Below are 22498 nucleotides of genomic sequence, written 5' to 3'. Positions count from 1 at the left end.
CCTCACAGCTGTAGTCCTAAATAACCCCTAGCAGTAGACACCTTAAGTTAGACAACTTGAATCTAATCAGGATGACTTTACACGTGCCTCTGCTCTCGCCATTTCAGCTCCTCGGGACATCCTGCTCACTCGCTCTCCCCTCTCTGAGGCGTCCCTCGGCCCGGGAGCAGCCGCCCGGGGCATCGCCCACCGCGGCCCCCGCGGAGCCCCCGCTCCTCCGGGCGCTGTCCCTTCCCCCGGGCTCCGTCCCAGCCTCGCCCCAGCCCCTGAGGGCACGGGAGATGGGACTGCCGGGCGGAACTGTGGCGGCGAGGGGCGTGTTCCCAGCCGGGGCGAGCGGCCGAGCAGCGCCGGGAGCGTCGGGCGCCTTGGAAACGGGCGGAAGCCGGGAGGGAGCGGTAGGAGGAGGATGCTGAGCCCCGAGCGGCTCTCGCTGCCCGGGCCCGAGTACCTGGGTGAGGAGCGGCGCGGCGGGGCGGGGACGCTTCCTGAGGGTTCTCTCCCCTTGGTGTGCCGGTGGGCCGGGGCCCGGCCTGGGGAGGGCTCGGCGGGGCCGGGGTGGCCGCGCCCGGCCCGTCCTTTCCGGGGACTGCGGCGAGCGGCCCCAGCTGGGCCGGGCTGAGGGGGCTCGCAGCGGCTCCGTGTCCGCCCTGCCTGGGGAGCGGGCAGCGCCGGGCCGTGACAGAGCGGGTCGTGGGCGCTGAGCTGGGAGGGCACAGGAGCGTCCCTCATCCCTCCGGTGCCCAGAGGCGCGGTCTCCGCGGGCGGCCGGCGGGAGCTCAGCTGCCTCTCCTTCCTCTGCTGTCGGCTTGGGCGATGTGATAGCGAGCGGCGTCCAGCCTTTCTGTGATAGACTTCGCCCATTACCAACCTGTTTTGCTCCCAGATCTAGGTGAGCGTCCTTATTTTGTGCTCGTTTCCCAGCAATGGGAAGGAGTGCTGCTCTTTTGTTCTGAAATAAGGTAGCATCGATACTGTTTCCTACATAAAATGAAAATCTTTTAACCTGTGAAGCGGCTACTGCTTTGAAGACTACATCCTTTTTAAACTGCCCGTAACGGCTTGATGTTCCAGGAATCTAAGAAGCAAAGTGGTTTGATGTTAAGGTGTCAAATAAAAATAATTAGGATGGAATAAAGTCAATATGACTTCATTTAATTGCTGAGGAGGAGATGAATTACGAGTAATAAGCATTTGGATTGTGTTCAAGAGAGTATTTGTGGAGTGAAGCTCTTCAGCCATTACTTCCTAGGCCCAAGAGATTGTTTGGTAATAACTCTTATCAAGGTATACATAATTTTCTGTGGTTTTCTTGTACAATGGAAGGTCAGGAATGGATTGGATTGCTTTGTGTTGCTTGTTCCATCATGATTTTGCCATTTCTGTAAGTCAAAATGGAACAAGAGTGCAGAAGCACTGCTGTAAATGGAAAACTTGTCTTGCAGGGGGTACTAGACTAAAAGACTTTTGTTTAACCATTTAAGCAAAGGAGTGATCTAAGTCATCTTAGAGTAGAATCTCACTGTGCTGTTGCTGCTAGGCTGCTGTTAGGGTGCTTTGTGCATACCTGCATAACTGCAATGCTGTTCTGTGTCAAGGAAATTCAAGGCAGAAATAGGTTTATTTACTGCTGTCACGGGACTCACCTTGCTGAAGTTGTTATTGCTGATTTCAGTTGTGGAGCTTTGGGTGTTTGAGAACAGCATCACAGTGCCATGTAGACACACTAGACACACACCCTTTGGGTTTGTTCTGTCACACCACTTCACTATTTTTAACCTACATGCTAATAGTTAATGACTTTTCCAGAGTGGCTCTAGGTTGAAACCTGTAAAATTTATTTTTCTTAATGAGCCAACGTGGTTTCAGGTTCTTGTAATTGTTTTTAATGAAATAGGCCCTTTTAATTGTGTGAAACTTGTCAGTAAGGATTGAATCACTCAAAACAATCTAGGAAGCAGACTAAAAATACTTAAAGTGTGAAAAAAACCCTAGTTTTCTGTTGCACATCTGAAGGTAAGATATGAGATGTACGAGAGAGATTTCTTATCTGTACAAGATTGTTAGGTGCAAGCAGCTTTACTAGTCACTTAAGTGAGCCTCCTTTTATCTCTGTTCCACATGCTGATTTGGAATTCCCTTTTCATTTTGTACAACTTTCTAAATTATTCTGACATTGGGGTCAGAAAAAGACCTGTGACCATATTAGGGTGAAGAATAACTTGTATAAGAGTTTGTTCTGTTCATTACTTAGTATACCTTGGGTTTAGATTGCAGTTTCTGTTGTCTATTAGAGGAGGAAGCATATTCTTGTTAGCTAAAAGTGTTATGGAAACCAGTTTTTCTGCCTTCATGAGACTTTGTAACTTGCCAAACTGCTCACAGATCCTGAGGAGTTTAGTGTGTATTAGCAGTAGGAAAATGGTTAAAAACCAAACCAAAACAACCCCCAACTCCCCCTTTTCCCACCCCAAACAAACACACCTCCCCACATGTTTTTCTGAGTTGCATTTCTGTTTTCTGCATTGGCATCCTGAAGTCACCATTATTTGGCTTGTTCTCTTGTGCACCTCAAGGTCTTGTTAGTACAGTTGTCTGAAGTGGGGCTGTGAGGAGCTGTGACAAATTTCACTTTCTGTAATTTCATTCTGGAGTTGCGTTGCCTTAGCTTGCCACTTAAGGTATTCTCTGACTCTCACAGAGCAGATGACCCTGCAATTTTTGAGCTGGAATGGGCAAGTCACCCAAACCCTTCTTCCCCTCTTCTCTTTCTGTTATCAAAACCAGGCCATCACATAAATTAAGCAGCCAGAATAACATAATGTGCTACTTGCTGTTTTATTTCCTGCTCTATTTGAGATAATTCTTCTACAACCAGTTGGAATGCTAAGAGGGAAATAAAAGCAGTTGTGAGTTAAAACAGAAATGAACAGGGAGAGAATATAATATTCACTTAAGATGAAAAATAATTGCAAAGTTTGTTATGCCAAAATTCCTGGAATATGAAAATCAGGGCAACACGTCCCATGCCACAATGAGACAGTAGGTAGAAGCAAAGAGATGACCTTTACTTAGGGAATAGGAATGGAGATGAGGTCTGCAGAACTGGCAGAAAGGCTACAGTGCAGATGATGTTGTTACAAGCAGGACATTATAAACAGTAGTTTCACTGAATAAACAGCATTTATTGCTTGGGTACAGTGATGATAATGTGTTTCTCATTTGATGGATGAGACTGAACCTACAGTAGGCAAAATGAGGCATATTTGAGACATTTTTCATGGCTTCCTCATTATGGTTTAATAACTGGTGATTGCTCAGTTATTTATAGCAGGCAGCAGAGCACTTGGGGTATTGTTCTGCTCATGCAGCTGTCTCTGAAGCTTCATATTGTATTACTTCCCTGCTCCCATTTGCTGTTATGGAGAAAAAGCTGTAGAGTACTGCAAATTTCCAAACTTCTATTTTCTATGTATTCTCTTGCCTTCTACCACCCAGCTTCAGGATGTTGTTTCTTGTCCTTCTTTGCCAATATAAGGCATGTAAGATGCTGGGAAAGTGCCTTATCAGTAAAGCATGGGCCTATCAAGTGCCAGAAACACAGTTGTGTTTCCTCATCTCTCATAAAAGGTCTTGGGTTTAATGATTAGAAAGAGTATACATTCTTTTACAAAACTGAGTAGCTCCCAAGAGAGAAGTTGTGTGGAGACTTTGCTGAAGCCTAAGGCTTACTCTTCTTCTGAACAGCCTTAAGAAATATTGATCTGGAAAGTGCAAATACAATAATTTCAATAATTTCCTTTAACAGCATAATCAACACATAGGTTACATTGCTATCCAGACATCTCAGCTGACACTGGTTCTCCACTTAGTACAGATATTTGTTGAACTTCTGTGGAGCACTGTGACTTAAAGATCTCATGGTCTAGAAAAAAAGAAGAGAATGCCTATTTAAAAATTTTATTTCCTGCTCTGTTGTACAGGTAGGACAACTATAATGTAGATTGAATATAATGTTTAAGAGTTTGCGTATAGAAATGTTAGTTAAATCTTCAATATTTAAAGATTCAGGGTTCAAGAGCAAAGGATTCAATGTTAGTTGAATCTTCTTAGAGTCAGTCTAATACTTTGTCCAAAAGATGGAGATTTCACCACCACACTGCTGCTGTACCACAGGATTTCCACCTTAACTTGAAAGGTGCAGGTGAAATCTGATCCTGAATTAGGTAGAGTTCCACAACTGGAGAGTACAGTCCTTTGCATATGTCCCTCTGAGCATGAATAGGTAGGGAACCATTAGGCTACTTAATGCCTTATAACAAACTGAAATGACAATTTCTTCCACAATTAATAATTTTAGATTTAAACAAAAACCTCCAAAAACCCCAAGGAAACAAAAAAAGAGAAGGTAGCTCAACGATTTGCTTTGGTGGGGGGTGGTTTCTAGCAGCTGTATGACACCTTGCAGGAAGCAGTCTGCTGGAAGGACTTGCACAATTGAGTTACTCTGTGTGCAGTATTATGCTCATTGTTTGAACCAAATTCTCAGCTATGGCCAAGACTAAATTATAAATGGAAATGTTTCTTAAATTTTTTGTTGAAAGTGGTTTGAAAATTGGAACATATGAAGTGTGCTGTAGCTATGGTGTGTGACCCCTTGGCATGTGCTCCTGAGTAAGAGCACGTCTCATGTTGGGTGATACCTTGGGTATCATAAGGTCTACTTGTACTTAAATGTTCTGTCCTTCAAAAAACATTTTGCTTTTGGGGGTTAATAGGAAATTACACTCTGAAGCTATGCAAAGCTGGAAGGAACTATGACAGTACAGGGATGTAGCATTTAGGTTAATTGTTTTGTTCACTCACTTCTCTTTCCCAGGCCATTTCTTAGCAATATTTGAAGAGATTAAGTCCTTAATGATGTCTGAAAAGATTATAATGAGCATCCTGAAAAACCATTGATGCTGGAAGAATTTCCAGAGTTGATGTGATTTTGTTGTTGCACTTTATATCCTTACTATTTCTCTCTTACATCATTATTGTTTTGGTAATATTTGCATGAAATTGATTTTATATTACTATGGATGTATCTTTCCAATGTGTGTAATAAGGTAGTCCTTAGTTAAGCTCCAGTTTAGAACAAGTACTCTGAGAGCATAAGGTAATAGCTAAATACTCTTTCAGTATATGTTCTCAGAGATTAAAAATACCAGAAATACTCCAGGTCCATTAAAGCTTGTTATGCTCTCAAGCTTCTGATAACTGAAATTAATCATAACGTTAATTGCATCAAGCAGTGTGTATTTTCAGCACTTCAGCTGAGGAGGAGGCAAATAAGTAAGGAAAGCTGGTCTTATCCAGGAATTCCCACTCCTGATTTTTCAGCATATTCAGTTATGCCAGGAATGACCCCAACTTTAAAACAAAAAACCAAAAAAACAAAAAGCCCCTCTGTGTGCGTACAGAACAAATTGCTTTGTTAGACAGCTCTTGTTTCAGAAGAAGTCATGTCTCCTGGAGAGTTATCCACTTGGATAGTAAAACCATTGCATATACACAGTATCATGTCAGTGCATATATTCAGTTTTGTGCAGTGATATTATTTGCATGAAATTTTCCTTCAAGACTTTTCAAGTATCAATGCTTGTTCTTACAACATGTGTAATCAAAGCTACAAAGTAGTGGATTGTTTGTTCTTATCAGAAGATTGAAACAAGTAATTTGGTAGCTTATAAAAAGACTATTTTTACTATTTTAAATACATATGCAAAATTATTTGGTGTGGCTATGGCTAAATTGAATTAGTTATGATTGTCTAATGTGCTGTAGAGAAATCCATAGAGATTGTGGATATAATCCCCATTATGCCTTGGACTTGTATGACTTGGTCTGGCCATACTTGAATTGAACAGCCACTGCTCAGCCCTGAATTTGCATTCAGCCCAAAAGTGCATTCATTCCAAAGATTCATTTTAATCATTGGGCATGTGTGCGATGGAGGGGGTGTGAGCATGTGAGTATCACAGGCCATTCTCTTAAGTGCTGCAGGGGGCAGCTTGGGAGGAGCTGTACGTGCTGCTACTGATTGGACTGAGTCTCCAAGTATAACATCACTGCCAGTGGCTTAGTGATAAGAGGTATTTACTTAATATCAGGTTATGGGCTGGCTGAAAAATCCTCTGTGAACTTCCTCTGTCAGATTCCTTTGTGAAACCCAACTGTTAGTTTTTAAACCTGACAGCAAAGAGTGGCACCTACTAAATGAGTGTGGCAGGCACACTGGTTTCCTGTTTGGGGTACTTGCTTGGGACTTCAGAGTTGAGAGTTTTTGTTATATTTACAGAATATAGGCTGCATTGGAAAGTTCTGTATGAGTAGGCAACTTCTGTTGCAATAAGCCTGAAACAAACAAATGCTGAGGATGATGTCCTGCTGTAACACCTCCTGTGTGGAAACTGCAGTATACTGGAGTTCTGTCAGGAAGAAAATTAGTAGAGACAGAAAGCTGTAATAGCACAGTGAGTATTTGGGCTTTACATTCTGATTTGGACTTGCTGCCTTGTTATTGCAAAGAGGGCCTCAAAATGAGAGCAACCAGTACATCATTATCCCTGAATTTTCAAAATCTATTAAATGTATGAATCATCTCATTTATTTTGCCTAGAACTCCACAGATTTTTGACTATGCTTGCATAAATGGTTAATGTTCCGGTATGGTTCCAGTGTTTGTTATGGAAAGTACCACTTGTATAAATTAAGGAACTACTCTTTTGCTATAACCAGACTCCTGGCACTTTATTTTGCCTCTCTAGCCTGCTAAAACCTGTCTGCAAATTACATTTTGTTCTGTGACTTTCCTGTATAGCATAGCATTAGTTGGGTTATAAAACATATTACTTGCATCGTTCCATGGAACTGGGCAGTCAGTGAACAGGAAGCCAGAGCTGGAATTTGGTTTGGCAGTGTGAACTGTGCTACCTGGAAAGAGCACAACAGCCAAAGGGACAAAGAGAGAGACTTCTCAAGGAGATTTAAAGTGCTATTTTCTTTTAATTTCTCTGCTCATAGTTTTCTTCCCTTCCCCACAGCTCTACCCACTCTTCTGGGAAATAGGTATAGAGGCTCTTCGCCAGGATCCTTAGGCTATGCAACAAAAAACCTAAGAGAAATACCCTTTTACAAGCAATTGTATTCGATGATGACCTATGTATTTTTGTGTACATTTTGAAAGGTCTAAAATTCTGTGTTGAAAGTTAATTTATTTTCCAGGAGCAGATTCAAAGGTATTTATTATAGAGGTCAGCTACATTGTGCTGTGTAGCACTGTGTGACCATGCCTGTCTATTCCCAAAGGCTTTTAGGGGAGGTTTATGACTCTAAGGAGAAATATGGTTCATTGATAGGGACTGTTCTATGAAAGGAGTATACACTTCCCCACAAAGTGTTGAGAATGGTTTTGCAGTTGAGCTGAAGTTTATTGCAGGCTGAGATGAGTGGAAATCTGTCTGCTAGTACCATTTCCTGGCATAATCTGGTACATGTGACACCTCAAGAGGGGCCTTGGGAGACAATTGCTGAGTGTGAGATGGACTGCTTCAGGAGGAGGGAGGAAGGATGGGCTGAAGTAAAGTTACCCAGTTGTTGCTATCTTGAGCCTATGACTGAGCTGCACGGACTCATTCTTCCCTCGGGGGACACAGGTGCGCAGAGCTATTTTTCTTTAACCACTCACATAAATTAAATTTATTCCTTTGCATTAAAATAATTAAATAAAGCTACGCCCTGTATCTTTTAGTGCCAGATAATATCTTTAAACTTTTGGCTCACCATTTTGCTATCAGCTGCAAGGTATTTTCCAGGGTGTGCTTAACCAATTTTACTATTGTCCTGAAAAGTGTTCTAGGCAGAGAAATCCCCTGATAGCAATCAATATTCACGCATACTTTTAATCACTGTATCCACTGGGAATAATCATTTCCGGGCTTCTCTTGAAGTCCACCCCACACTAAGATGAAAGGGCCTTCCATGCTGTGTATCAAGTGGCACAGGCTTGATGCTTACCAGGATATTAAACACAAATTAAAATGGTTTAGAGAATATTGATGTGGGTCTGAGGTTGGACAGTTGCTGGTGAGGGGGTGATTCTGCCAAGTCTGGAGCAGATTGGCAAGGAGCAAGAACAGCCCTTGCCTTTCCTATATTCCTTAAGGGTTTTCTCCTGCTCTTTTTAGGACACGACACTACTTGCAAAGGTACAGTAGGATACGTGTTTAGGATGGAGGTGTGTGGTTTGGGAACAGGGTTTGTGTACTTTCCAGGTTAGGAATGATTTTCCTGGGTTCGTTGTAACTTGTCTTCTGATTGTTGAACTTGTAGATTTGGAAAGTCTACTGCTTGCTGGCTGGCACATCACCTCAGACTCGGCTCTTTGTTGCTCTAGCTTGGTTTCTAGCCAAAAACATCAAAGGGGCTCAGTGGTAAATCTGTGCTGCTTCCTCCCTGGCAAATGCTTGTTTTGTACAGTCTGCCCCCTGTAGAAGCAGCAAAACAGTTTGTCTTGCACCAAACTGTCTTTACTCAGGAGTCTTATAAGTGAGTGTCATTCTGTGGTGAAGCATTGGCAGATCCACCATTTCTGAAATTCTCCTGTGTTTGGCCTGGGCAGTTATTTGAGACTGGCTGTTGAGCAATATAAATCTCTCTTGGCATTCAGACCTGTTCCCCACCTGCCACATTCACTGATGCTTGTTTGGAAACAGATGTACTTTTATTTGCACCTTCAGGAGGAAACCTTTACAAAGCAACCTTAAAGCTACTTGGCTTTGGTATAGAGGGGAAAGTAAAGAACACCTAAAGCTCTGCAACAGGCCCATCAAAACAGCATTGACAATCTGTGTAGGAAAGATGGCCCAGAACAGAGAGCAGGAACTCCTCTGGAGTAAGCATTTTCCAGTGAAACTGCCTCACAACTCCTTATCTTCCTTCAATACCAAAATCTCAGGGGATTCTAAAAAAGGGTTAGTGCTGTTAATGACTAACTCTGTGTAGCCAGGAAGGAAAGCAGGATTTAGGTGATGAATTTTGCTATCTATTTCTGGGAGAAAGAAACCTCCACTCTCTAATTGAGGAAGCAGATGCTTGATGTCTTGTGTAAGGCACACAGCTGGGCTTGTCTGGCTCTGGGAAGGCCCCTTATATTCTAACTTCTGTCTCTTACTGTTTTTTATTTGCAGCTCAGCGACATGTCCTCACATACATGGAAGATGCAGTGAGTCAGCTGCTGGAGAACAGAGAAGATATCAGTCAGTATGGCATTGCCAGGTTCTTCACTGAATAGTAAGTACATCAGGATGCTGCCAATAGGGCCAGCCTGAGGAGGGCTTTTGGAAACAGACAGAATACATGGAGAATGGAATGTGCTGGACATGTGCTGGTTATGTTGTGAATGCTGGATTTTACTGGGTTAGTCAAGGGCTGCCTGAGTGTGTTTTGGAAATGTAGTGAGTTTTGTACAGTTCAGTACCTCTTCTATTACAAACATTCGTGTAAAGCAGTCACTCTGGGAAACAGTGATTTAAAAACATGGAAAACCAAATTCTGCTTCTCTTGGTCAGGACTGTTAGTATCAAACTGCTTGAGAAATACTAAAGTAAACTGTTTCACAGACTGCTGCTGGTTTCAGCAGCACTTATTCTTCCTTGAGTATGAATTTGAATCGTTTGTATCCTTGTGTGATTGTTGTTCTGTTAAATGCTTTAATAGGATGTCCCTTCTTCCCTTAAAACCTGGGTAAGTCCTTAAGTACTGGACATGAGCACTGTCTCTTCTTACTAATTCGCAAGAAAATTATTGAGGGAAAAACTATGTGCTTGCTGTCCAGAGAAAGTAATACTGACATTAGTCAGCTGAGCAAATAGTTAAGAAAGATAAAGAGCAGGATTACAATGACCTCCACCCAGCAACAGGATTTCTTTACCAGAGTCGAGGGCAAGGTGGCTTTGAAATACCCGGCTGAAATTGTCATTGAGGCATCTCTGCAGATTAGCCTGCTTCTAATTTCAAATTGACTCTTCTGTGTCCTTTCTAAACTTTTGATCATATATATACTTCAAAAATTAAATGGTGAGCAAGAGGTTGTTCACACAGTGAAACTGTTCAAAATGCTCTGTAGTATTTCTTCATCTTGATGTGATAACCATTTTCTTTTCACTTCCTGTTCCTCTTCTACCTTTAAAAGAATAAGTAGTGATTCAAAACCATTATAATGAACAAAGCCATCACCATAGAGCAAAACCCTCAGACTGACTTAGGTGCTGGAGATCCTGTTTTTCCCATTTATTTTCAGAGATACAATTTTTACAGTGTTTTCTTGTTCACAGTGAGTGTCTTGTGGAGTTTCTGATTTCATTAAAGGATTATAGGACTATATATATATAAAAATAAAAATTTATTTATTATGTATTATATATTATAATATTATCTATTATATATTATATATCTAGGAATATAGGATTATATATTTCCTGTAGGAAAAGGATTCTTTTTCATTCATTTTCTAATACAGAACTAGTAGTTCTCCTTTTTTCTTTTTCTTTTCTAAAATATCTGGAGTTCAGCAGATGAAACTGTCTCCCCATACCAGAGCACAAACAAGCTTAGTAATTTTGAGAGCTGTGAAGATTTGAAATGTGGGATTCTTCATTGAAAGTGGAGAATAAATGATAGCCAACATGAGTGTAGAATGTGAAGTTTCATATTATGAAAATGTCATATGTTCTGGCTCCCATGGCTTAGTGGTGAGCCCTCACTGCCCAGAAGATTTCTGTTCATCCACTCAATGTTTGTTCCTGCTGTGCTTTGAAGGCTACACTTCTTTCCCAAGCAAATAAACTTGATCTTCAGTCTCAGCATCTTCAAGCTCAAAGATAACTTGTGAGATTCCAGAAGGTTTGTGGGCACTGTCCTAGTGTTTTCCATAATCCATGTTTTTCTGAAGGAGAGGATTGGAATGGACATATTTTGAAGTATGCTGCAGATCTGAGATGAAGGGACTTGGTATTAGGATGTCCAGTTTTTAAAATTGTCTTTTCCCTATTTATACTGACTTAAAATTAGAGACCGAGCCCAGGTTTAGAAAGCTAGCGGGCAGTTTGGCAGGCCCAAACAAGTAATTGTTTTTAAAGTCTTTATGGTGTAAAAGAATGACTTCTGTAACTTTTCAGAAATTAAATTAATCTGTCAAGGACAGGTATTAGATATTTTCCAAACTCCTTTCAGAGGGCATGCCTCTCAATGTAGTGATGTTCCATGGACCTCTCTGCTGGATTCACTGCTGAAGGGCAACCTGATGGCATTTCCATCATGCATTGCAGTGCCCCACTTTACCATGTCAGTTCAAGTCTTTAAGCCAGTTACAACAACTTGGGTTTTTTTGGTAATTAAGAAAAGTTTGTTGGGACTTAGCATACCTGAGTGAAATTTCAGAATTGAAAATTATGCAGTCATTTAGTTCTGTATGGATCAAGCAGAAAGTGTTTTGCTGGCAATGAGTATTTCAGTTTTTTCTAAGAAACAGAATTGGGTATGTATTTCACTGCTCTCCACCATCTAGCACTGTGATTGCTGATTGCAGAGGACTAACCTTGATCTCTACAGTTTTCCTTCAAGAATAGTTTTAGTCTTCAAGGATAGTTTTTTCTCCCACTTTATTCCAGTGTTCATTTCTTCCAGTCATGTGGACATCTGCTTTCAATCCTGGGAGTACCTTGAGGCTTCCCTCATCTGGCTCACTCCTGACCCTTACAGGAACAGAGATCAATCACCCCTCTGCCAATTAATCCACATCTTTTAGTTAAACAAGTAAAATTATGCCTCTCTTAGGACTAATCTTGACTTTATAGATATGCTGAAATGCTACTGGTATTTGTTCATTACAAGCTTGAGAAATCTCAGCTCTGCTCTTGAATCTTCATGAAATGCAGACTCTTGAAAACCCTCTGTGTAATTACACACTAATGCTGCTTTGCTACTTCCAGCCTGATGTCTGTGCCAACATATCTTAAAGGAACATGTTCCCCCTATACATTATTTATCATCCTGTTTTCTTGATCTCTTCTATACTGAAGAAAAACAGGGCCCTCATTCTAATGCATTTGATCACGCAGAGGGAATGTGCATAGCATCCCATTTTATATTTTCTGGGCTCTTAAAAGGGTCTGTGTCTTTTTTTCATTTCAGCTTAAAGCACCAGCAAGAAAAAACCAAACAGATGAAGAGACTTCCTACTAGTACATTTTACTTTTCTTGTAAGCTAACCCTTTGCTTGAAACTTTCTCTTCCAGCATGCAGGTAGATGTGCTGCTCTTTTCAAGACTCTTTGGAAAGCTCAAAAATAACCAGTTGTAACTTACCTTGGTTAGGAAACTGTTTTTCCCTAACTTTGTTTGTTTGATAAATCAAACTCAAGTGAACTGGAGACAAGGGAATGGACTTTTTTTTTTTTTCTGAGTCTATATTCTTGTCACAAAACACTTCTTCTTTTCTTTTGTTTCTGGCAAAATATGTCTTGACCACCTGCTAGCTGGAGTGTGACTGAGAAAAAATTCTTACTTTTAGCATGTAGATGTAGCACTGCTTCCTCTGGACTCTGCAAACTGATGGCTGAGATCCCCTTTTCCTCTAAAGAGTGTTTCTGCTGGCTCTAATTTGAACGCCCCTGCTGGATCTTATGTGACAGTTTAACAGTATTTATCTGAGGAGGTATCTGTGGTGTGTGTGACAGGGTTGAGGGTCAGATACAGCTTTTAGATCTGTTTTGTGCCTGGCAATTCAAAATACCAGCTCAGCACTGTGTAGAGCCTTGTTTTACAGGAAGGAACATTTGCTTTGTTCCTAGTAACAAGACTGACAGTGCTATATAGCTTGGGATCCTTGGGAAGGAAGATGTTATCATGATGAGAAGTATCAACTTCTAGCAATGAATGTACCTCATTTTCTCTTGCTGTCTGGATTGGCTGGAATGATTTGTTCAACTCTTTCCTTAGGGACAAATGTGATACTGCTCCTTTGGCTTTCTCTGGCAATAGACACAGGCTTTGGTATCAGACAAACTTTTGGCTTGTTCAGTCCTTTATTGCTGTACAACATAACAGAAATAAATCTGTAGAGTAAACAATGTCCTTCTCTTTAAAAATGTCTCAATACCCTTGGGGGAGGAGGGCAGGGGGGAAGGGCCAGGAACAAGACAGATGGGATGCCCATGAGAACTAAGCCACTCACTGAAAGCAACCTTAATTGGCAACTGGAAATAAGCTGAATTATCTGATTATGAAAAGGAGAGATTCTTAGAGTTAGCTTAGAGCCATCAATTTTCTTTTTTCTTTGCATCTGTGTATGTAGGCCTTATCACCGTCATCATCTTGCTGTCATCTGCTCTGCATCTTTCCCCTTTTCAGAGTAACTTGTTTTGTCTTGTTTGCAAGGATAGTGTAAGCTCTTCAAGACAGAAGTGATATTGTACTGCATGTACTTTACAGCACCTAGCATTGTAGAATGTCGACTCTGTACTTTGTACAATTACAGTACAAACAGCAAAAACAGTAGTGAGAAGGTCCTTAGGGCTTTGACAAGTTGTGCCAGATTCCCCTTCTGAGAGATGAAGCCATTCATTTGAATTTTTCAGTACAACTGTTTGGGGGAGGGGCATTGGTTGTTGGGGATTTTTAGTGTTAGTTCTTTGTGTTTTGGGCAAATCAGTAGTACTTGTGAGATATTAATACTCTTAGGATATTACCTAAAATATTGATATTCTCTCTGATATCATCTTCTGAGCAATTGCAAAAAACCCCACAACATTTCATGTGTTCTTCAAATACTATCCTGATTCCTACATGTTTTCCACTATGGAGAGAAAAAGATAAAATGATGCCATTCAAGGCAAGACTGCACGGAGCCATGTGATCAGTATCAAGCTGCTGCTGTCAATGACCTAGCTGTGCTGCACCCCTTTGGGCTGCAAATCTCAGCTGGGATAATGTGCTTGATGGTTCCTGACAAGCTTTTACGTGGGATTCCTTGACCCCTGGGGCACTGCCTATGACTGCTGTCTGCCTCTCCTTTGCTCTTCAGTTATCAGTGGAAAGAGAGTGAATATATGAACTCAGACACAGCACTTGTGCCAGAAGCTCTGAGGAGGTTGTGCAGTTAATGTGTATAAGTTGCTGTGAAAGAAACATTTTGAAAGTGTCTCTCCACAGACTACAATGGATTTGCAGGACTGAATTTGTTGATAAATCTTTCTGGGGAACCTATAGTAATTGCATATTTCTCCACTAAGAGTGTTGCTAATGGACACAAAGCCTTTCTGTTAGTCCCTTTGTTGCCTTCCAGTCTCACCTCTACAGAGAAGCATTGTCAGAAGGGCAAACTCTCTTGTAATTGAATTTTTCCAGCCCACCTTAGAAATGGGATTTCAGTACCTCCTGCCCATTGTGCATGGGGTATGTGTTTTGTATGAGAGCTATGGAAGATCTAGGGGTTGTGGATAACTCTATATGACATTTAAATTATGTGAATTTTGTCTGGTACCTGTGTATCTGTCACCCTATGTTTTTATTTTAGAATTCCTTTATGGGAGAAATAGCATTGGGATTTTGATATGGCAGCCAGGATCTATGAACTCCCGATTTTCCCAGAGTAATTTCTCTGTAACAAACATTGCAGCAAGTCCTAACCTGACAAATATGCTGATTGGGATAATTGCTGTTGAGTAAACAGCTGGAAAAAATGCATATATTAATCTCAATAACACAATTCCCACTGTAGTTTGTACATGTTGCCAATATATTAGAAAATGTAGTATTGTCTTACCTTACACTTGAGAATCTTACAAATGAGTGGATATTCAGATGTGTCCCTTGCAAAGAAATACAAGGGGGATGAAAAGGTAAAAAATCTTTTTTGTAAACAGGATTATCTTGGAACAATTGTAGCAAAGCAGTAGCAGAACTGAACTTAAAAGAAAGTATTTACCAGTGATGCTCTATGTGGTAATATACTCCACATAAGAAACTTCTCATACTGCTTGGTGACAAAAGAATCTGCAGGATTTGCCAAAGCATATGAATGTTAATACTGGATATCAGCATCTTGTCAGCACAGAGTAGTTATCCATGATGTCTGTGCTTACATACTGACTTGACCTGCACTGTGCTCTTGCTCTTTGAAGAGAGGTAATCACAGTTTCCATGTGCAGTGTGATCAGATTGTGATGCTCCTAGTATAGACCCACAGGAGTAGCAGTGCAGTCTTTGCCCACTTCTTTCCTATTCCTTCACATCATGGAAATTACATACTTACTTGTGGTCTTTTTCAGAATAGCTGCAGCAAGAGTTGGCTGACTACTTTATGGAGACCGTATGAAATTTGGTATATTTTATTTTTTTCTTACAGCCTTGAAGGTTGAAATGCAACACATGTGCCGTGAAATTGAGCTTCCTTTTGATCAAAGCCAACTGCATACAGGTGGTGTGGATAGCTAATAAAACTGGAAAGAAATTTCCCAAAAGCCAGAGTCCAGGAATGTGGCAAATGGTACAAGCATCAAGACAATATATATCTGAGTTAACTTTGCACCTTTTCTATGTGCTAGGGTTGAATGTACTATCTTCTCTCTAGCTTTAGTTTTTAACTCTAGTAAAACTCTCGTTTATGCTTCCAATTTTTTATTGTTTTTCATCATAGTTGCTGATATTACTAGTACAAAATTGGAGAAGTATATGGTACCAGCTGGGAGTTAGGATCAGGCTTTTGTGACTTCAAATGTATGAACTTTTACAGGCTGAGGGATGGACAGATTGAGAGCAGCCCTGCCAAGAAGGCCTTGGGGATACTGGTGGATGAAAGGCTGGACAGGAGCTGGCAGTGTGCATCACATATCAATGTGCATTCCTGGGATGTCACAGAGTCTTCTGTTTATTTTTACTTTCTCCATCAGTCTGCTATTTTTTTTTTTTTATTTTATATCTGTGATATTGGCTGGTTCCTGCCCTGTTCTTGCATTTCTTATCATGCATCTCTGTTGTGGTTTTGTTTCTATCCTTGCAGAAGTGCAAGGGCCCTCAAGTCAGAATTGGGGAGCTCTGGAAATCTTATATTGTCCATCTTCCACTGAGAAAAGGTCTGTAGTAGAGTTTGCTGTGATGCAAATTAGATTATTCAATGCTGATATAACTGTTTGACCAGCAACTTTCCCCATCATTCTGGAAAATTGCTCAGTTGTGCTTGCTGAGTCACTGTTGGAATATATAGGAAGAGATGAGAAACATAAATAATGATATATCCCCCACAGATGTAGTGGGACTACTTACAGTCTTTTGCATACAGTCTGCAATGTGTATATAAAGCAGTAATCTACCTCATGCTTGGTCACTTGCTTGAAAGATTGGATTTCCTGCAGTTTCTCAAAGTGTTTTGAAGGAAAATGTTTTAGTAATATGAAATTGGGAACTGGAATTCAGTAGAAATGCCCTCAAGAATAGCAGCTTTGGAAAAAACATAGCAGCATAGAAAATTTGGTACATGGTGTTTTTCCCCATATTGTATGTGGGAGTTTAAAAATTACTCTTAAGAATGAAAGGCATAGTTTTATAATTTTCTGTTAGCAATATTTTCTTTTTAACGTACGATTTCCTCCAATAAAGCTTTTGATGTTTTCAGCAATAAGAGTACCACTGTTGGATACATGGTAACTTCATGAATAGTAGTACCTCTCTCTGTGGTACTAACTCACATGGTTTAGTTCTTGTTTTAATGAAGCACTTTGGCATGGGTCTAGGCTACTTCATGTATATAGGAGATCAGTTTTAGAGTTCTTGGCTTACATCTGTCTAACCCTATAAGGCTTCCTATTAAATTGGAATCAAGTAGTGTAAGTTTAAGGAACACTTTATTTCTTCCAGAAATAGCTTTAAGGAAAGATGGATCCAAATTGAATTTGGGGTTTGGTTTTCTGTTGTTGGTTTGGGTTTTTTTCCCAGTTTTGTGTTGTTGGAAGGACTTTTGTGTTTGTTCTTAGGCTGCAAAATGTTGAGGAATCACAGAAAACCTTGAGGAACATTTCTAATTGCTATGCTAAGAGGATGTGTTCCCTTGTGGACAAGACCAACAGATGGAATTTTTTTTTTTTTACATTAGGTATGTCAAACTGTAAAAATCAGCAAATGTTTGCAGCAATGGAATCTGATAAGATCCCATAATAGGATTTCTTATCCTTTACAGGATAAAATCCCTTAACTATATCTGCATCTCCAGTAATATCAAACACCAAAAGTCTTGTAAGCCTGAAAAATGCATTTTTGAAATATGGTTTATCTTCCTTTTCTGTAAAAACAGCACTAAACAATAGCAAGAAAAACAAAAAGTCTAGTTTCTTGAAATCTGCATATCTTCAGAGAACCTGAGATTTTCTGTGCAGTGCTATGTTGAAACCATACAGATCCCAGAATACATTAGCTTTAGTGAATTGCAATAACCATGTCCTGCAAATTTAATATTACTGTGTATCTTCAAGTGAATTAAACAAACTGTATTTGGTCAACACTGTAGCCAAGAACTTGTAATGAGCACAAAGTGGTTTAGCTAAGCAATCTCCAAATGCAGAGTTAGCATTAATGTCAAATGATGTAACTTCATCTATATTAGGGAATTTTGGCAAGGTTCACTTGTTGCCATGATGAAAATATTGGAAGCTGCTCAGTCTTTGATGTGCTATAGTCCTTGCCAAGGCAACTGAATTGGATGACAGAGTACCAGTTGTAAATTTCTTTCTCTGAATTTCTCCAGTCAAAGGAAGGCTGAAATGAGCAAATAGGGAATCTGTTTGCATGGCACCAGTGTCGAATCTCTTTGGAACAGGTATTCAGTTATATTTCAGTATTTTGTGCGTCACCACAGCCATAACATGATTGGGCTGCTACCTTTTAAAATAACTAAAAGTCTAGTTTATTAAACATGGAACTGTCTTACATCAGGAGAATTCATGCAGAATGGAGCAAGCAGGCCCTTACTTGTACTTATGCTTTGGCCTCAACTTTCTACAAAGTCAATTTGCTTTTACATGGCGTTTTACTTTGATCTCAGGAGTTCAAGATGGGTGCAGTTCCTCAATAAGTTTCAAATCCATACTCCTCCTTTGGGGGACATTTATGCTTTGGTATCAAAATCCATCTCCAGCCAATGTCAATTCCATAGCTACTGTCTGAAGTGTTAGATAAGAGGAAATCAGAGTACTACCTTGTGTGGCTTGTGTTTTTAATAGTGTTTTTCGTCTTTGTGCCATCCTGTCACCCTTAGCACAGGTTCATGGTATGGTTTCTGTGGCATCTTAAATCTAGTGAATGAATTCCACAACACGACAGTGAGGACAGAAATAATCATTGGTTAATAAAGGAAGCCAAAGAATAGAGATCATGGTGTATGATAATGAAGCTAACAGAGGACTTGCAGCTCCCATACCCTCAGAATATAGAGAGTTATAGAGCAGTTCAGAAGGAATTTTCTTCTTGCCCCAAAATGCCAAGTTGGACTACTTGAACAAATACTAAATAGATTAGCTGGAGAGTTATCAGTTTTCCTGGTGTAGTTATAATTTTGGATTGGTTTTTTATTTATGTATTTAGTTTAGGTTTGGGCAGAAAAAACCAGGGTTTTTTGAGGGAAGCTGGGTAGCAACTTGCAGTCTTCTCCATAAAAGCTAGTTATAATGGTGTTCATGCAGCCATTCCTGTGGTATGCAACTTAGACAGTTTCCTACTGTAAAAAATCTCTGTTTATACCAGCAAGACCTCTCCAGACTCACTGAAGCACCATGTAGTTTGAAATTGCACCTGATCAGACTGAAAGAGCTGGTCATGGGTGATTGATGCTTATCTGTGAAGGCTTCTTTACTTTTCCCTTAAGCACCTTGGAGGGCTTCTGCAGGGCTATTTATGGTCTTTCATTGTATGCCCTTTCCCGTCTTCCTGAATGCTGGGCTTCCCAGCTCATAATTCTAAGAAGAAGCTTTATTTCACAGTAGAAAGGGGCCCCAATATGTGGCCTATTATATCCATATCAGCTTGCTTACCCTTTTCAAACAGCTATTGTGTTTTAATAGGGCCCTGCCTGGCAGGGGGAGTCCTTAATTCCTGCCATGTAAGAATGGTCAGCTTGAGTTACAGCAAACTGCAGGATGCTGCTCTGATCAAAAGGCCTCTGTTTTTAAAGATTCCCACGTCCCCACCCCTCCCCATTTGCCTTTTAATTTATTTTTTTTTTAATCCTGGGCTACTAATTCAACACAGTATGGTCATTTTAGCTTGGGATTTTCAAGGCTTGAGGTGTTAAATTACTGACCTAGCATATGAAAAATTAAGGGAGAGAGACTCTAAAAAAAGATAAAGGCTTTCTGGGTAATAACAAGCAAGCGCAGCAACTCCTTTAATCCTTTCCTTCTCCAGAATCTGTAAACTGGTCTCAGAGGGTTTGATTTGCTACAAAGCAACATAAGAAAGCTTGTTCACTGCCTACTCTGAGCTTTGTCACAGGTGCTGTGGTTAATTTCCTTCATCCCAGTACGTGGGATAATCTTTGTACCACCTGCATTAAGTCTGCCACGAATACAGAGATTTCTAGCCTATATCAAGTAGTCTGAAAACAGATAATTAAAATTTGTCGCTTCTTTCCCTCTTTCCACACCCTTCAGCTGAAGTAATCTTGAGTGCATGAGACAGGAAGGATCTCAAATGATCCAGTCTCTGTGTTTGCAGTCTTATATCATCCAATCTTGCCAAAATTTTTTTATGTTAATGATTTCCTATCTGCCTAGTTGTTTAAAAAAACTATTTCCCTTAAAGCCAGTCATCAGGAATAACTTACAGCATCTGTTTTGTCTTAACACATTTCCAAGGAAATGCCTAAAAAGCACTGCTAATTTCGTTAGAGGGAGATGGTGGTTTCCTTGAGGCTGACCTCAGTGTCCCAAGTTTTAAGATGTGTGGAATTTAAAAAAGCACTTGAAACAATGGCTTTGAATTGAGGAATGCTCATAGTCCTACTCTACTTTCCAAGGGGGATAGCTAAAAAAGCAGTTCAGTGATTCATCTGAATATTGCAAATATTGTAGAAGTCTTAAACCAAGAGGTGAAGAATAAAATGATCTTAAAGTACATTCATACAGCAATAATCTAATCACTACGACGGTGATTTTTTTTTTTTTTTTACCCAGTTATGCCTCCAGTTTTAAGTGTTCCCTCTCAGGGTTCCTTCTAGGCAAGGTAAACCTCACTTTACTATCTCAGAGCATAGCCTTAGGCTAAGTGCAGTTGGTTATTTGGGGATGCTTTTTTGTTGTGGATGCGTTATTTAACAATAGAAATTTCCGGTTTTGTAAAGTCTTTTGCATTTCAGTATTTTCTATTGCTAGAGCTAGTTATTTGTTACCCATTGTAGCATAGTCTCTAATCCTAATACTCCTGGTTATCCCTACTTACTGTGCTTTAGTTCACACAGTGAAACAGTCTTGGAGCTCTGGCTCCTTTCAGGTGGGGCTCAACTGGAAGATGTGTTCCTTCTGCAAATGAGCATTCAGTCAATGGGACTAAATTGAAGTAGTCCAGGGCATGTGTCAAGAAAAACAAATCCTGGGATGCCCATGATGTTGACATCAAATCCTCTGCACTGCTTTTCTCTACAGACCTTTCAGTCAGACTAAACATAGCCTCTGACAGCAGCTTTGCATTTGAGGCTACCTTATTTTTGCTTGAGACACTCAACTCTGTTTTAATGGCTTAGACACTTATGTAGCTGGCAAGAGAAGGGTGTGTGGGGGAGTGTGTAAGTGGTTTATGCTCAAGAAGCCTTCAAAATTTTTTCTTCATCATACTCTTGATCGAAAGTGCAAGCAGTAATGCTGTCAATTAAGGAAATATGGTCATTGTCCCTTGTTTTCCACTTGGTAGAGGAGGGGTCCTGTGAACTTGTTCAGCTCTTTGCATGGTAACCAAAGGTGGCACCTGCTAGGGGGACAGCAGGGTCCTGGCAAGCTCTTCTGTCCTTCTCGAGGACTTGGGACTCTGCATTGTGCGTATTTGGCTTTGCCTGAGTTCAGCAGGCAGAGGCTAACTGCTGCAATGGGTTTCAATTGAGATGTTACCATAGTATCCTGGGACTTTTACAATCTATTTAGAAGTCCAAAGGTTTGAAAAGAGTGCTTGAAAGTTTCTGGACTCTGGCAGGTTGCCGAAAAGTAAATACACAAGAAGACAAAGCCTTCTGAAAGCTGCTCTGTTCAGAGAAGCGGCACCTGAGTGCTAGGATTCCCAGCACAGCCATGTTTGAGAGCTGCGGCTGTTTTAGCACAGTCTCCTCCCAAATCTTTTTTCTTCCCTTCACGTGCATGTGCCATCCCATAAGATTAGCCTGGGTGTGCTGCCAGATGCAGCCCTCTCAGCAGTGGTGGTGGAGGAGACTGTTCTGGGGTTTGGCTGCTCTGGGGCACGGAAAGGAAAGGAGTGAGAAAGCATCCTGAAGCCCCTACAGTAAGAATTTCTTTAGATATCCCCATCAGCTGAGAACCTTGCTTTATTCTTCTCTCGCCTTTCTTCAGGATTTTCTCACAAGTGAATGGAAAAAGCTGTTTTGTTAACAGAGTATCCAGTTGCCTAACAATTCTTGTGTGAAATATGAGTGCTCACAGTAAACTGGTGTTAACTAATGAACATTGAATTCAATTTGTAGTCTTGGTTTCAGCAAGACAAGTAAAATCACATCATTAATAACTGTTGTTACTCTTCTAATTTTCCTACTCTATTTACTGGTAGAGGACTGAAGCAATCATTAGGTTTGCAATAGGAGGCTTGGAGACTGCACAGTTGTTGAAAGCTTTCTTCTAGAAGGAATCTCTTGCAGATGGCTACACTTTAAATGCCTGAAAGAGGAAAAAGAGCAATTAACCAGAGAAGTGAAACATTGTTTTCCCTACTTCTGGGTTCCCAAACCCATTTCTAAATGATTGAGGACAAAGTAATAACTTGTTGAAGTACCCTGTTTTTTTCCTAAGTCTTTATTCTTCAAATGTGCTGAAAAGCTCTGGCCACTTAACTTTGCTAACCGTATGAGCTGTTCACTGAGAGGAGGACAGATAGAGGGAAGACTGAGCAATCCTAAGGGAAGAATCTCAGCAGCTGTTCAACTTGCTGAGAATGATTGAGCTTAATGGTGAAATTTGCTCCTTTATTGTTGATATCTTGCTTAAGCCATTCCTCTGAGTGCAGCTTATTTCATTTCTGTATTCAAAAGATATTGTGAAAAACATCTGTTTGCATGTATAAAAATCAAGGTAAGGTGTGGGTCATATGCCCTACTTACTGTTTGAATACATGTAACAACTTTGGGTTGTCATAATTTTTCTTTCTTCTAGAAATGTTTACCTGTAAGATTGCCACATTAATGGTATCTTCAT

At 40.4% G+C, this 22498-nt stretch overlaps 1 protein-coding gene across 1 annotated transcript in view; it reads left to right on the top strand.

Annotated features, from left to right (window-relative positions):
- Positions 1 to 344: 344 nt before the first annotated feature.
- The window catches only part of CSTPP1 (centriolar satellite-associated tubulin polyglutamylase complex regulator 1), a 79246-nt gene continuing 57092 nt past the window's right edge, over positions 345 to 22498 (top strand). Inside the window, exons 1-2 of the mRNA XM_063158950.1 lie at positions 345 to 455; positions 9234 to 9336. Coding sequence (XP_063015020.1) covers positions 410 to 455; positions 9234 to 9336 — 149 coding nt within the window. The 5' untranslated portion in view covers positions 345 to 409. The remainder of the gene's footprint in view (positions 456 to 9233; positions 9337 to 22498) is intronic.

Source organism: Melospiza melodia, chromosome 6 (assembly GCF_035770615.1).
Source record: "Melospiza melodia melodia isolate bMelMel2 chromosome 6, bMelMel2.pri, whole genome shotgun sequence".
Taxonomy (NCBI): domain Eukaryota; kingdom Metazoa; phylum Chordata; class Aves; order Passeriformes; family Passerellidae; genus Melospiza; species Melospiza melodia.
The sequence above is the reverse complement of the archived record's forward strand: the minus strand, read 5'-3'. Positions and strand labels throughout refer to the sequence as shown.